This window comes from Balaenoptera acutorostrata, chromosome 6 (genome assembly GCF_949987535.1).
Source record: "Balaenoptera acutorostrata chromosome 6, mBalAcu1.1, whole genome shotgun sequence".
Taxonomy (NCBI): domain Eukaryota; kingdom Metazoa; phylum Chordata; class Mammalia; order Artiodactyla; family Balaenopteridae; genus Balaenoptera; species Balaenoptera acutorostrata.
The window spans coordinates 101,191,990-101,204,165 of record NC_080069.1 but is presented as its reverse complement, the minus strand read 5'-3'; the positions used below and the strand labels follow the sequence as shown (position 1 = coordinate 101,204,165).

General features: G+C 35.0%; 1 protein-coding gene across 4 annotated transcripts in view; it reads left to right on the top strand.

Moving 5' to 3' along the window:
* The window catches only part of TMEM245 (transmembrane protein 245), a 103,618-nt gene that overhangs the window by 29,851 nt on the left and 61,591 nt on the right, over nt 1-12,176 (top strand). For 3 of the 4 annotated variants that reach the window (XM_057548631.1, XM_007178239.2, XM_007178242.2), the window contains 2 exons: nt 494-517; nt 5,586-5,690. In XM_057548631.1, the coding sequence (XP_057404614.1) occupies nt 494-517; nt 5,586-5,690 (129 nt within the window). The remainder of the gene's footprint in view (nt 1-493; nt 518-5,585; nt 5,691-12,176) is intronic. The other variant, XM_007178240.2, reaches the window with a different exon arrangement.

The window sequence follows — 12,176 nt, the reverse complement described above, 5'->3', positions numbered from 1 at the left end:
TGTTCCAAATGAGCACTGAAATGTTTTACTGTAGGAAATATGAAATAAGTAGTATTATAAAGCTATAACTACAAAGTTCAATGAAAATGTAGTATATGAACATAAATTAGTTTATACAGGGACTGAAAATCCTTTTGGTGCATGCTATGTGAAAAATCTTAATTATCACTTTGATCTTTGGAATTTGGTGTGAAAGTTCAAGCCTATAAGCATTCAAGTTATTTTTATGTATTTTTAATTATTGAATTGCCAACAAAGCTTGTGGTTATCATCATTTCAATCGTGTATCTTAAAGGACTACTATATTCACTTGATTTAAAAACTTTGTTAATGCATTACAATTTTTTTTTCCAGTTTTTCCTTTGTCTGAGATAATTTCCTCCTCATGCTCTCAGTGATTTTCTTTTCTTTCCTTTTCATGCTATTACTGTATTCTCTAATGATATGCCACTGTTCTTATCTTCTCTCTCTCACCTTACCCCCTATCCTCAAGCTCTGGCACTGGCTAAATAAGAAGGTAAACAAACACCCGGATTTTGGTTTTTACTATTGAATTCTGTAACTTCCCCCCAAATCTCCGTTCTCACCCTGTTTCTGTCCATATGTCAAACTAAGTTTTTGTTTTTAAAGTTCTAATTATAAGCTATGGAAGGTCATGAAGCATTAATATTGTCACAGTACAATTTGCTAAAAACTCAAAGCTATTTATTTAGGATGTGGATGATATCTCCTTGCCCAAGTGTGTGTAAGTTCTGTCTTGTAGTCCTTTTGTCCACTGTGATTTCCATTCCTTTTTAGCTCTATAATGTGACCCAGTCTGATACTCTAATCTCCTTTGTTGTGTGAGAGCACACTAGGCAGAAGTTACTAAAAAGGAAAGAGAACTCGTTATGGCTACTTTTGCTATAAATAACACAATAATTTTTTAAAAATATAAATTTGTGAAATATTTGTCTGATTCTCTTGGCTGGTAATGTTATATGTTGTCCTTTTTAATAACTAGTATTCCAAAATTTTATTTTTATCTTACAAAAGATTGTAGTCATGGCCTATGATATCTAATTTTATGTATTTCCCAAAGTGTGAGGTATCTGTGGTCAATGCCTCACATGATCAGCATGGAATTTTCAGTAACTTCAATAAAGGCTAATGCAGATATATTAGGAGTGCTGTAGCTCTGATATATCGTCCACATACAGTAGTTCTGACTTAATATCATCAGATCCCTAGAGCAGATAGCAAAAGATGACATCATTCATGTGTATTGTCTTTAAACACAATAAGATCTTAAAAATCTTCAGTGAAAATACAGCAGGCCTTAAGAAAGATGTGGTACCTCTTGGAAATAGATCAAAATGTGACTCTTGGGTGTAAAGATAGGGTTTCATTCTTTCTGTTGAAACAAGAAAGGGGAGACTCTTGACAATACTTACACTTTTAAACGTTGGATTGAGAATAAGCAGTGTGTGAAATAAGTAAATACACACACATACCACCACCACTACACACAAACACACATACACAGATGGCTATGTATACCTCCACTCTCTAAAAAACTGGTATGAGTAAATGAGCTCAATCCTTGGCAAATGATAGTGCTGCAAATATAAGTTACATTTTCTTACTTTGATTAAAGTAGGTGATTTTATATATTTCCCCAATTTGTGTATATTGAAATGAAATTGTCCTCTAGAGATGAGAGAAAGGAGATTTAAAGTCATTAGGTTCAGGGACTTCCCTGGCGGTCCAGTGGTTGAGACCTCGCCTTCCAATGCAGGGGGTGTGGGTTCGATCCCTGGTTGGGGAGCTAAGATCCCACATGCCTCATGGCCAAAAAACCAAAAGATAAACCAGAAGCAATATTGTAACAAATTCAATAAAGACTTTAGAAAAAAAATAAAGTCATTAGGTTCAATCTGATTTAACCTTTGGTGACTAAATGAGTTAGGTTACCTAATTCATAGCTGACTGGTTGTGAGTTAGTTTTAAAAGATTCCTAAGAGATAGGTTACTTTTTCCTTTTCTTTGGTGATTCCATGTAGTGTAGGTAAAGCATTGGTGTAGAGTAGGAGTAACTGCTTTAAGTTCTGAGGAAAGCATGTAAATAAGTTGAGGTCTGTTTTGTTACATTTCACCCAAGGTCAGAAAATGTGCAGCATTGGGTATTGGTATTCCAAGTTCAAGTGGAGTGAAGTAGACAGTAATTCAAGAGAAGTGAGGGTGAGAGACATGTCTCTGATTAATTGAAATGTAACTGTTTCTTAAGACTTAATTGTTTTATTTCTTAGTATTTATTATTTGCACTAAGACTACTAGAATTTGGTTAAAAAAAACAAAGCAAAATAAAAACCTCCAGGTCCAGAATAACGAAATAGAAAACTCAGTAGTGGAATGACACTTCCTTCATAGTTTGATAAATAGGGCCAGTTTCAGAGTGTCTTTTGGTATAACTATAAATTTACTGACATTGCTACATTAAAAAAAAAAAAACTTGCCCTTCATTTATACTTGAAACATCAAGAATGTTGTTTTAAAATTACTCCCCTTCCACTTTTAGAAAATAAAGTGTAAAATCTGAAATAATTTCTCTTGGTGTTGAAGGCTGGGAAAGTTACTAGATGACTGTGCAATTTCCACGAGCAGGGCAGGGTTTGACAGGTGGTGTGATTCCCTTTGCCCAAAGCGGACCACAGAACAGGATGAGCCTCATGGGACAGCGCCACTGGCATTTCTCTACGAATTCTCTCCTCCTTCCTCTTCCCCTTCCCCCTTGCTTCCTCTGACCATGTTTCTCTTTCTGTGTCTATCAGTTGCTGTTTCCTTATGAGTCTTGTTCCATTCACTCTTTCAGGGGGTTCTTTTCCTCCATAAGTTTTCTGTCCATTTTGTTTCCTCTCGATTGGTCCTTAGTTCTTCACGTTTTTAAGTCTTTCCTGTCTCTCTTTCCCACTCTTTGTGCTCTCTTTCGCTTTTGCTGTCTTCCTTTTCGTCGTGTTTTCTCACCTTATATCTTAGCTGGCTGTCATGTGAATAGAACCACCCCCCCCCCCGTCCCAACTTTTTTGCGTATGTATTGAGCATCTTAAATGACTTGATTTACAGGCACACCTCAGAGGTATTGCGGGTTGCATTCCAGACTACCCCAGTAAAGCAAATATTGCTAATAAAGCAAGTCACATGATTTTCTTTGGGTTCCCAGTGCATATAAAATTTGTTTACACTATACTGTAGTCTATTAAGTGCGTAGTAGCATTATGTCTAAAAAACTGTAAACTTTAATTAAAAATACTTTATTGCTAAAAAATGCTAACGATCATCTAAGCCTTCAGTGAGTTGTAGTAGTAACATCAAAGATTATTGATTACAAATCACCATGGCAAATACCATAATAATTAAAAAGTTTGAAATATTGGGTGAATTACCAAAATGTGATAGAGAGACACAAAATAAGCAAATGCTTTTGGAAAAAATGGTGCCAATAGACTTGCTCGATGTAGGGTTGCCACAAACCTTCACTTTGTAAAAAAAAAAAACACATTATCTGCAAAGCACAGTAAATTGGAAACGAGGAAAATAAAACAAGGTCTGCCTGTATTTTAAATTTTGAACAAAACATCTAACTCTCAGTATTATCTCTTGAAAATAAATCTTTATTTAGGTGCCTCTTATTCCAAGCCTTAGGTATAGGCTTGTGATAGGAAAATTCTACCCTGGCTTAAAAACAAAATTTGACTTTTGTAATGTTGTTGTACATAACGTGTTTGTGAATATTCCATGTTTTATATGTTAAAAATACCCAGACATAAATTTAGATATTCATACTTTCCAAATAAAACATCATTTATGTTAACATATTTCAGGATATGACTTTTCTAAAAAAAATTGAGGCTCCTAAGTTATTTTCAGAAATCATAACTTGTGAATACAAATCCGGTCTTAATTCTGAAATTATTTTACTTATCTTGCCTAGTCAAATATGTATTAACTGAGCTTTTACCACATGCCGTGCACTGTTAGGTTTTGGAGATACAAAGAAGAGTAATACAACACTAGCTCTTTCCTCAGGAACTGTATCAAGAACTAGATGTGGAGTTAGTTTCTGATCGTGAAACTTTTCAGTTTCATTGGTTTTAGAACTTAACATTCAAAATATGACCTCTGACCTTCCATATCTTAGAAACCTGTTATTACTTTTTTTAATCTCTGCATTGTCTTTGATGCTTTGGTAGCATGCACTGAAAATTAACTCTTCCGTTTGAAGCTGTAATTGCCAAGATAAAAGATGCACTTTTTATCTTTGAGTTCACTGTACCATTGATCTCTTAATGACAGTGTGCTTCATGAAAGATAAGGAGATGCAAGCTTATAATCACTGAGTGGAAAATAAATGTTTTAGAAGGCATGTTGTTTTAACCACCATTTTTTTGCTCTTGGATGTTTAACTCACTGTTTGGAGAACATAATATTTAAATTAAGAGTAACTTATTCAGCAATGCTCATGTTGGAGCTGAGGGGTGCAATGTGGTATTTCAGTCGTCAGTCTGTATTTTTGAAATGTTAAATGGGTAGCTTTGCATGGCAGGAATTCTAGAAATCTATCAGAATTATATAATCTCAAAACAAAAATTTATATAAATGTAAGATTATTTGTGATTGTGAAAGATGAGAGAAGTTATACTCAAAATAGAACGTCAAGTAGCATTTAGGGAAAGCATAATTTTAATTATTGATTAAGGAATAACCATTACTTTAATGATTATTCTTTATTTACAGCCAATTACAATTTGTCATAAAGCTTATGTTTTAAAAAGAATAGAAATGTCAAGTTGGAATATCATATTTTTAAAAGTATTTTATTATGAAATATTTCAAATATAAAAAGATAAGAAGAGCACCCACATGCCTATCTTCCAGCATGACAAAATATTACCTATACAGTTGAAGCCTATTGTGTACCCCCTCCCTGCTTGTGCATCCACTTCCCAACCATTTTGCCCCCAGGGTAACTATTATTCTGAAATTAGTATTTATTATTACCTTAACATTAGATTTTATTCTTACTGCTTTTATAACCCTAGTGACATTAAAGGGAAAAAATAGTTTGAATGTAATTCCCATTTTAATTTGCTCCTATTTTATCTGTATAATTTAGGACATACCTGTACTGTAAGAGTCATACTTTTTCTAAAGTCATCTGTATTTGCTAATTGACAGTAAAATTTCATGAGATTTGAGGTCACTAATGGATTGTCATTATTTTGTTTAGAATATTTATCAGATTGTAAATTATAATTTGAAAGGTAAATATACCACAGTGTGAGAATCCAAGCATAGATACAGTTTATATTCAAACTGACTGCCTTTTCTTAGATATGACAATAATAAACTCTTTCTATAAACAACAATGGTAATTAATATTGTCACTTAACTTTCTAAAGTGGTTTATAGCTTTCCCTGCTTTAATCATTATGCCATAGTTTGCTTTGCAATGCTGAATATCTTGTCTTCATGATGTTTGAATACATATGTGTTTTTATTAAGTTGTGTTTGGAAGATAACTAATTCTCTTTTTCGTTTCTGTGCAGATGATCATCTGGCTGGAGAAGATGTTAGACAAAATAATTAGCATTTTCATCATATTTTTGTTAGTGATAGGAACCCTTCTTTTAGCCCTACTCCTGACTGCAAAGGTAGAGTACAACAATACTGTTATCATTAATAAACTCTTAATTGTTAGAATTTGTTGTGTAGATAAGAAGCTAGCAGATGCAGGCATGGGAAATATTACTTTGCTTATAAGTATGTATAACAGTTAAAGTATTTATGATTTTTGTATTACTAGTTTTGCCATGAATTTGCCTAATATATTTTTTAATGTGCATTTTTATTTATTTCATAAAAATCCTCTGAGGTAAATGCAGATGAAAAATTAAGATACTGAGGAAAAAGTGGCTTCTTCTGTCAATAGGAGAACTACGATCTGGTCTCATGACTTCTAGTGTAGATCCTGTTTCCTAGATCAGAATTCAATTCCTTTCCTTCATGTCTCATTGGTTTTTCTGCTGATTTACCATTAGGATATTTCTTGCTTTCCAGATCCTTCCAGCTTGCATTTCCTCTCCCCCTTCTTAGTTTGCACTGCTGTAACAGAAAACCATAGACTGAGTGCCTAAAACAACTGACATTTCTCACAGTTCTGGAGGCTGGAAGTCCCAGATGAAGGTGCCAGCATGGTCAAGTTCTTGGTAAAGGTCCTCTTCCTGGTTTATAGATGGCTGTTTTCTCCTTGTGTCCTCACATGGTGGGGAGAAAGAACATGTGTCTCTTCTTATAAGGGCACTAATCCCATCATGAGAGCTCCACCCTCATGACCTAATTACTTCCCAAAGGCCCTACCTCACATTGGATATTAGGATTTCAACATACAAATTTCGGGAGGATACAAAAATTTAGTCCATATCACCCCGCTTTCATCAAAGAAAATCATTCTCCAAAGTGCAGCTAAAATTTTCTCTATAGTGATGTCTCTTACGGGCTGTTTAAAAAACTTTTATAATCTATTTTAATCTTTATATTGACTCTACTCAACTCTGCATCCCAGATTTTTATATGTTTTCCAGGAATTGTGAAACTTACATGAAATCATGGATATGAAAAATTTTCCTGTAGTGCTGTAGAGATATGGTAGTACCTGTTATCAGTAGATAATCTAATATGCAGCAGTTTACTAAAGGATTACACTGTTTCCTGCTATTTGACTTTCCACTTGCAAGTCCTGTTCTCAGTCATTCTTAGCCTCAGTATGCCCTGATCTTATCAACCTGCTCTCTCTGTACCTGTTTCAGTTTCAATGCAGTTTTTATCTGTTCTTTGGATTTTAATCGTGTAGTCACTTGTTTAGACTCTGCAGCCTTGTTTAGAGACCTTTCTTTGTTTTTGTCATATTTCACCTAAACCTGTTCTTAGAGAAATCTAGTTCCTAGTTCTTAGAGAAATCTTTCGCCAGTATGGTCTTCCGTTTTCCTTTTTTCTCTTTTTCCTCTCTCTTCTTCTATTCCACTTTCCCTTCCTTATCCCTTTGAGTAGGGTCTTCTTGCCTGCCCATCTCAATTGTTCATCTTTCAAGTTCTTTTTCTTTGTTCATCCCATGCTTCAGTGAGCTTTTGCTTCCCTGAACTTTCATAACAAGTATTACTGAACCACTTCTTTGTGGTCTAGGACTCATGCAAACTGAGCTTTTGAAGGAAATTTACTGGTTATCTAGTTCATTCTCCCAACCAATAAAAGGATAATTCTCTAAAACACCATGACAGTATCCATTTGAATGTCTGATAGACATCTCAGATGTAACATGTCAAAACTGAATTCCAGACCTCCCTTGCTTGTCTGTTCTTCTCACAGTCTTCCCATTTTGGTAAGTGACAGCTTCATTCTGCTTGCTCAGGTGAAAAGCCTCAGGGTCATTCTTGACTACTTTTTTTCTTTTATGTCCACATCCAGTCTGTCAGAAAATCCTTTTTGCCTCCATTTTCCTGATATATCTTGGGGTAATAGCAGGGTGAGGATGTCAGGTAATATCTTTCTACCTAAAGCAAGGATAAAATGGTATAAAAATGACTATAAACACCATATCAGGGCATTGGAAAATGACCAGTTAGGCAATAATTTGAGGAGTATTTGCTCATGAAAAACTGCTACCACAGCTGGTAAAAACATGTAGTTTGTGACTTTCTTGCTTGGAGTTACCTATCCTCATCTGCCTGGCGTGAGCAGCAAAAACCTGCAGCTTTTCTTATGGGAGGTGGTGGATTTGGTTTGGGACTGGCAACAGAGAAGCTGTGAATTAAAGGGGGAGATTCTGGAAGCAAGAGAGCCATAGAAGGGCTGAGATTAATAAATCACACATTCTAGACCTGGTATATGTGAGACCTCAAGGAGTCCTGTGAATATTGAAAGCCTGGGAGATTTGAAAATTTATTGTGCCTTTGATTGTATTTCTCAACTCTCACTCATCTCAGGCTGCAGAGGATGAAGCTTCCTAGTGTGAAGTGTCTGAGCATAACTTCTGCCAAAATTATTTGCTGTCTGTTAAGCTATTCAGATCTAGGGGAAACCCTTAGGCTTTTCAAAAAATAAAAGACATTGAGCAGAGACATTAATGACAGGGAAGACAGACTTTGCAGTTTGATTATGGATAAGTTATTTGCTTACTGAAACAAAGTAACAGCTCTCAGAGGTACAAAACAGAATCCAGAGTTGCTGCAGCACATTTTTAAAAAAATGTATTTTATTTATTTATTTGCACCATGTCTTAGTTGCAGCAGGTGAGCTCCTTAGTTGTGGCCAGTGGGCTCCTTAGTTGTGGCATGTGAACTCTTAGTTGCGGCATGCATGTGAGATCTAGTTCCCTGACCAGGGATTGAACCTGGCCCCCCTGCATTGGGAGCACGGAGTCTTAACCACCACACCACCAGGGAAGTCCCTACAACTAATTTTTTTACATCCAATTCTTACCCCAAAATTACTAGATGTACAAAGAAACAGAAAAATGTGACTCAAGGGGAAACAACCCCAAAGAATTAGACACTTAAGTGGTCCACATGTTGGATTTAGCAGACAAAGACTTCAAAGCTGCTATTGTAAATATGTTCAAAGAATTAAAGGAAAGTATGCTAATAATGAGTAAACAAATGCAGACTCAGCAGAGAAATGGAGACTATAAAACAGAACCAAATAGAAATCCTAGACTGAACTGAATCTGAAAAGAACAATAACAAATGAAAAATCACTAGATAGGCTCAACAGCAGATTTGCAATCCAGAAAAGAGAAACTAGTGAATTTGAAGAAGGATCAGTAGAAGCATCCAATCTGAAGAACAAAAATTTTAAAAATATTGGAGCCTCAGAGATCTGTGGGACAATATCAACGTTTCTGTTAGAACCTAACAGACATGTAACTGGCATCTGAGAAAGTGAAAAGAAAAAAAAAGTTGAAAAATACTTGAAGAAATAATGGTCAAAATCTTCCCAAGTTTCATGAAAAACATTAACAGATCCAAGAAGCCTGGCAAACCTTGAGTAGAATAAATACACAGAAACAAAAAATCACACCTAGAAGCATCATAGTCAAGCTACTAAAAGCCAAACAGAGAGACAAAGAATCTTGAAGGAAGCAAGAGAAAAATTACACATCACACACTGGAGAACAACAAAACAATGAGTTAATTCTCAAACAGTGAATCCGAGGAGGCGTTGGAATGACATATTCAAAGTCTTGGGGAAAAAGAAGTAGTCAACTAAGGATTTTATAATCAGTGAAACTATTCTTTAAAAGTAAAGGCAAAATAAAAACATTTCTAGATAAACTGAAACTGAGAATTTGTTAATAATGAGACCTGTACTATAAGAAATGCTAAAGGAGTTCCCTCAGACTGAAGAGAAATTACTTTAGAAATAACTCTATCCAAAGGGAGAAATGAAGAGCACTTGGTAAATATATAAGTATATATAAAAGTTATATTTTTCCCTCTCCTTCAGTTTGTTTGGACAACATATGCCTATTTAAAGAAAAATTATAACACTGTATTGTAGAGTTTATAGTATATGTAGATAAGTTACGTATGTATAACCGTAGCATGAAGAAGAGGACTGGGAAATGGAACGAAACTGGTATGAGGTTCCTATAGATATTTTACTGGAAGTCAGTCAATACTAACTTGAAGTAAGTTGTGATAAATTAAAGGTATGATAAGGTTAAGATAAACAGCAACTACTAAATAACGCAAATTTTAGGGGAAATAAAATAGTATACTAAAAAAATAATTGCTTAACACGAAAGAAGGCAATAAAGGAGGAATAGTAGAGATGGGACAGATAGCAGATAACAAAATGGCAGATCTGTATCCAGTCATATCAGTGCTTATATTAAATATGAGGCAACTAAACAAAAGGCAGATTTTCAGACTGGATACGAAAAAGCAAGTTCCAACTAAATGGTATCTATAAGTGATATACTTTAAATTCAGAACCAAAAAGATTGATAGTAAAAGGATGAAAAAAGATATACGAAGCAAAATGTAAACATAAGAGATGTGGTGTGATTATATTAATATCAGACAATGTAGTTAAAACAAATATTACTGGAGACAAATGAGGACTTTTCATAATGATAAGAGTTAATACTGCAGTAAGATAAAAAAATTACAAATGTGTGTTCTAACACTAGAGCTCTAAAATACATGAAGCAGGGATTTCCCTTGTGGTCTGGTGGGTAAGACTTCGTGCTTCCAATGCAGGGGGCCCGGGTTCAAACCCTGGTCAGGGAACTAGATCCCGTGTGCATGCCGTAACTAAGAGTTCACATGCTGCAACTAAGAAGTCCGCATGCCTCAAAAGATCCCGCGTGCTGCAACTAAGACCTGGCGCAGCCAAAATAAATAAATAAATAAATAAATAAAATCTTAAAATATAAAATACATGAAGCAAAATGTTCAGAATTAAAAGGAAAAATAGGTAAATCAATGATTATAGTTGGGGATTCATTAATACTCTTCTTGGAATAGTTGACAGAATAAGTAGATAGAAAATTTGTAAGGATATAAAAGCATTGAAAAACGTTGTCAAGCAATTTGACCTAATTGACAAGAGCAGAATCATGTTCTTTTCAAGTAAACATGGAATACTCACCAAGATAAACCATGTGCTCAATACATTTAATACATTTATTAATTTTTCAATTTTGTTTTATTTTTTTATACAGCAGGTTCTTACTAGTTACTTTATACATATTAGTGTATATATGTGAATCACAATCTCCCAATTCATCCCCTACCCCCACTCGGTGTCCATATGTTTGTTCTCTACATCTGTGTCTCTATTTCTGCCTTGCAAACTGGTTCATCTGTACCATTTTTCTAGATTCCACATACATGTGTTAATATACAATATTTGTTTTTCTCTTTCTGACTTACTTCACTCTGTATGATAGTCCCTAGGTCCATCCACATCTCTACAAATAACCCAATTTCATTCCCTTTTATGACTGAGTAATATTCCATTATATATATGTACCACATCTTCTTTATCCATTCGTCTGTCAGTGGGCATTTAGGTTGCTTCCAAGACCTGGCTATTGTAAAGTGTGCTGCAGTGAATATTGGGGTGCATGTGTCCTTTTGAATTATGGTTTTCTCTGGGTATATGCCCAGTAGTGGGACTGCTAGGTCATATGGTAGTTCTATTTTTAGTTTTATGAGGAAACTCCATACTGTTCTTCATAGTGGCTGTATCAGTTTACCTTCCCACCAACAGTGCAGGAGGGTTCCCTTTTCTCCACACCCTCTCCAGCATTTGTTGTTTGTAGATTTTCTGATGATGCCCATTCTAACCAGTGTGAGGTGATACCTCATTGTAGTTTTGATTGGCATTTCTCTAATAATTAGTGATGCTGAGCAGCTTTTCAAGTGCCTCTTGGCCATCTGTATGTCTTCTTTGGAGAAATGTCTATTTAGGTCTTCTGCCCATTTTTTTGACTGGGTTTATTTGTTTTTTTTTTTTTAATATTGAGCTGCATGAGCTGCTTGTGTATTTTGGAGATTAATCCTTTGTCCATTGATTCGTTTGCAAATACTTTCTCCCATTCTGAGGGGTTGTCTTTTTGTCTTGTTTATAGTTTTCTTAGCTGTGCAAAAGCTTTTAAGTTTCATTAGGTCCCATTTGTTTATTTTTGTTTTTATTTCCATTATTCTAGGAGGTGAGTCAAAAAAGATCTTGCTGTGATTTATGTCAAAGCATGTTCTTCCTATGTTCCTCTTAAGTTTTATAGTGTCCGGTCTTATATTTAGGTCATTAATTCATTTTGAGTTTATTTTTGTGTATGGTGTTAGGGAATGTTCTAATTTCATTCCTTTACATGTAGCTGTCCAGTTTTCCCAGCGCCACCTGTTGAAGAGACTGTCTTTTTTCCATTGTATATCCTTGCCTCCTTTGTCATAGATTAGTTGACTGTAGGTGTGTGGGTTTATCTCTGGGCTTTCTATCCTGTTCCATTGATCTATATTTCTGTTTTTGTGCCAGTACCATATTGTCTTGATTACTGTAACTTTGTAGTATAGTCTGAAGTCAGGGAGTCTGATTCCTCCAGCTCCGTTTTTCTTTCTCAAGATTGCTTTGGCTAT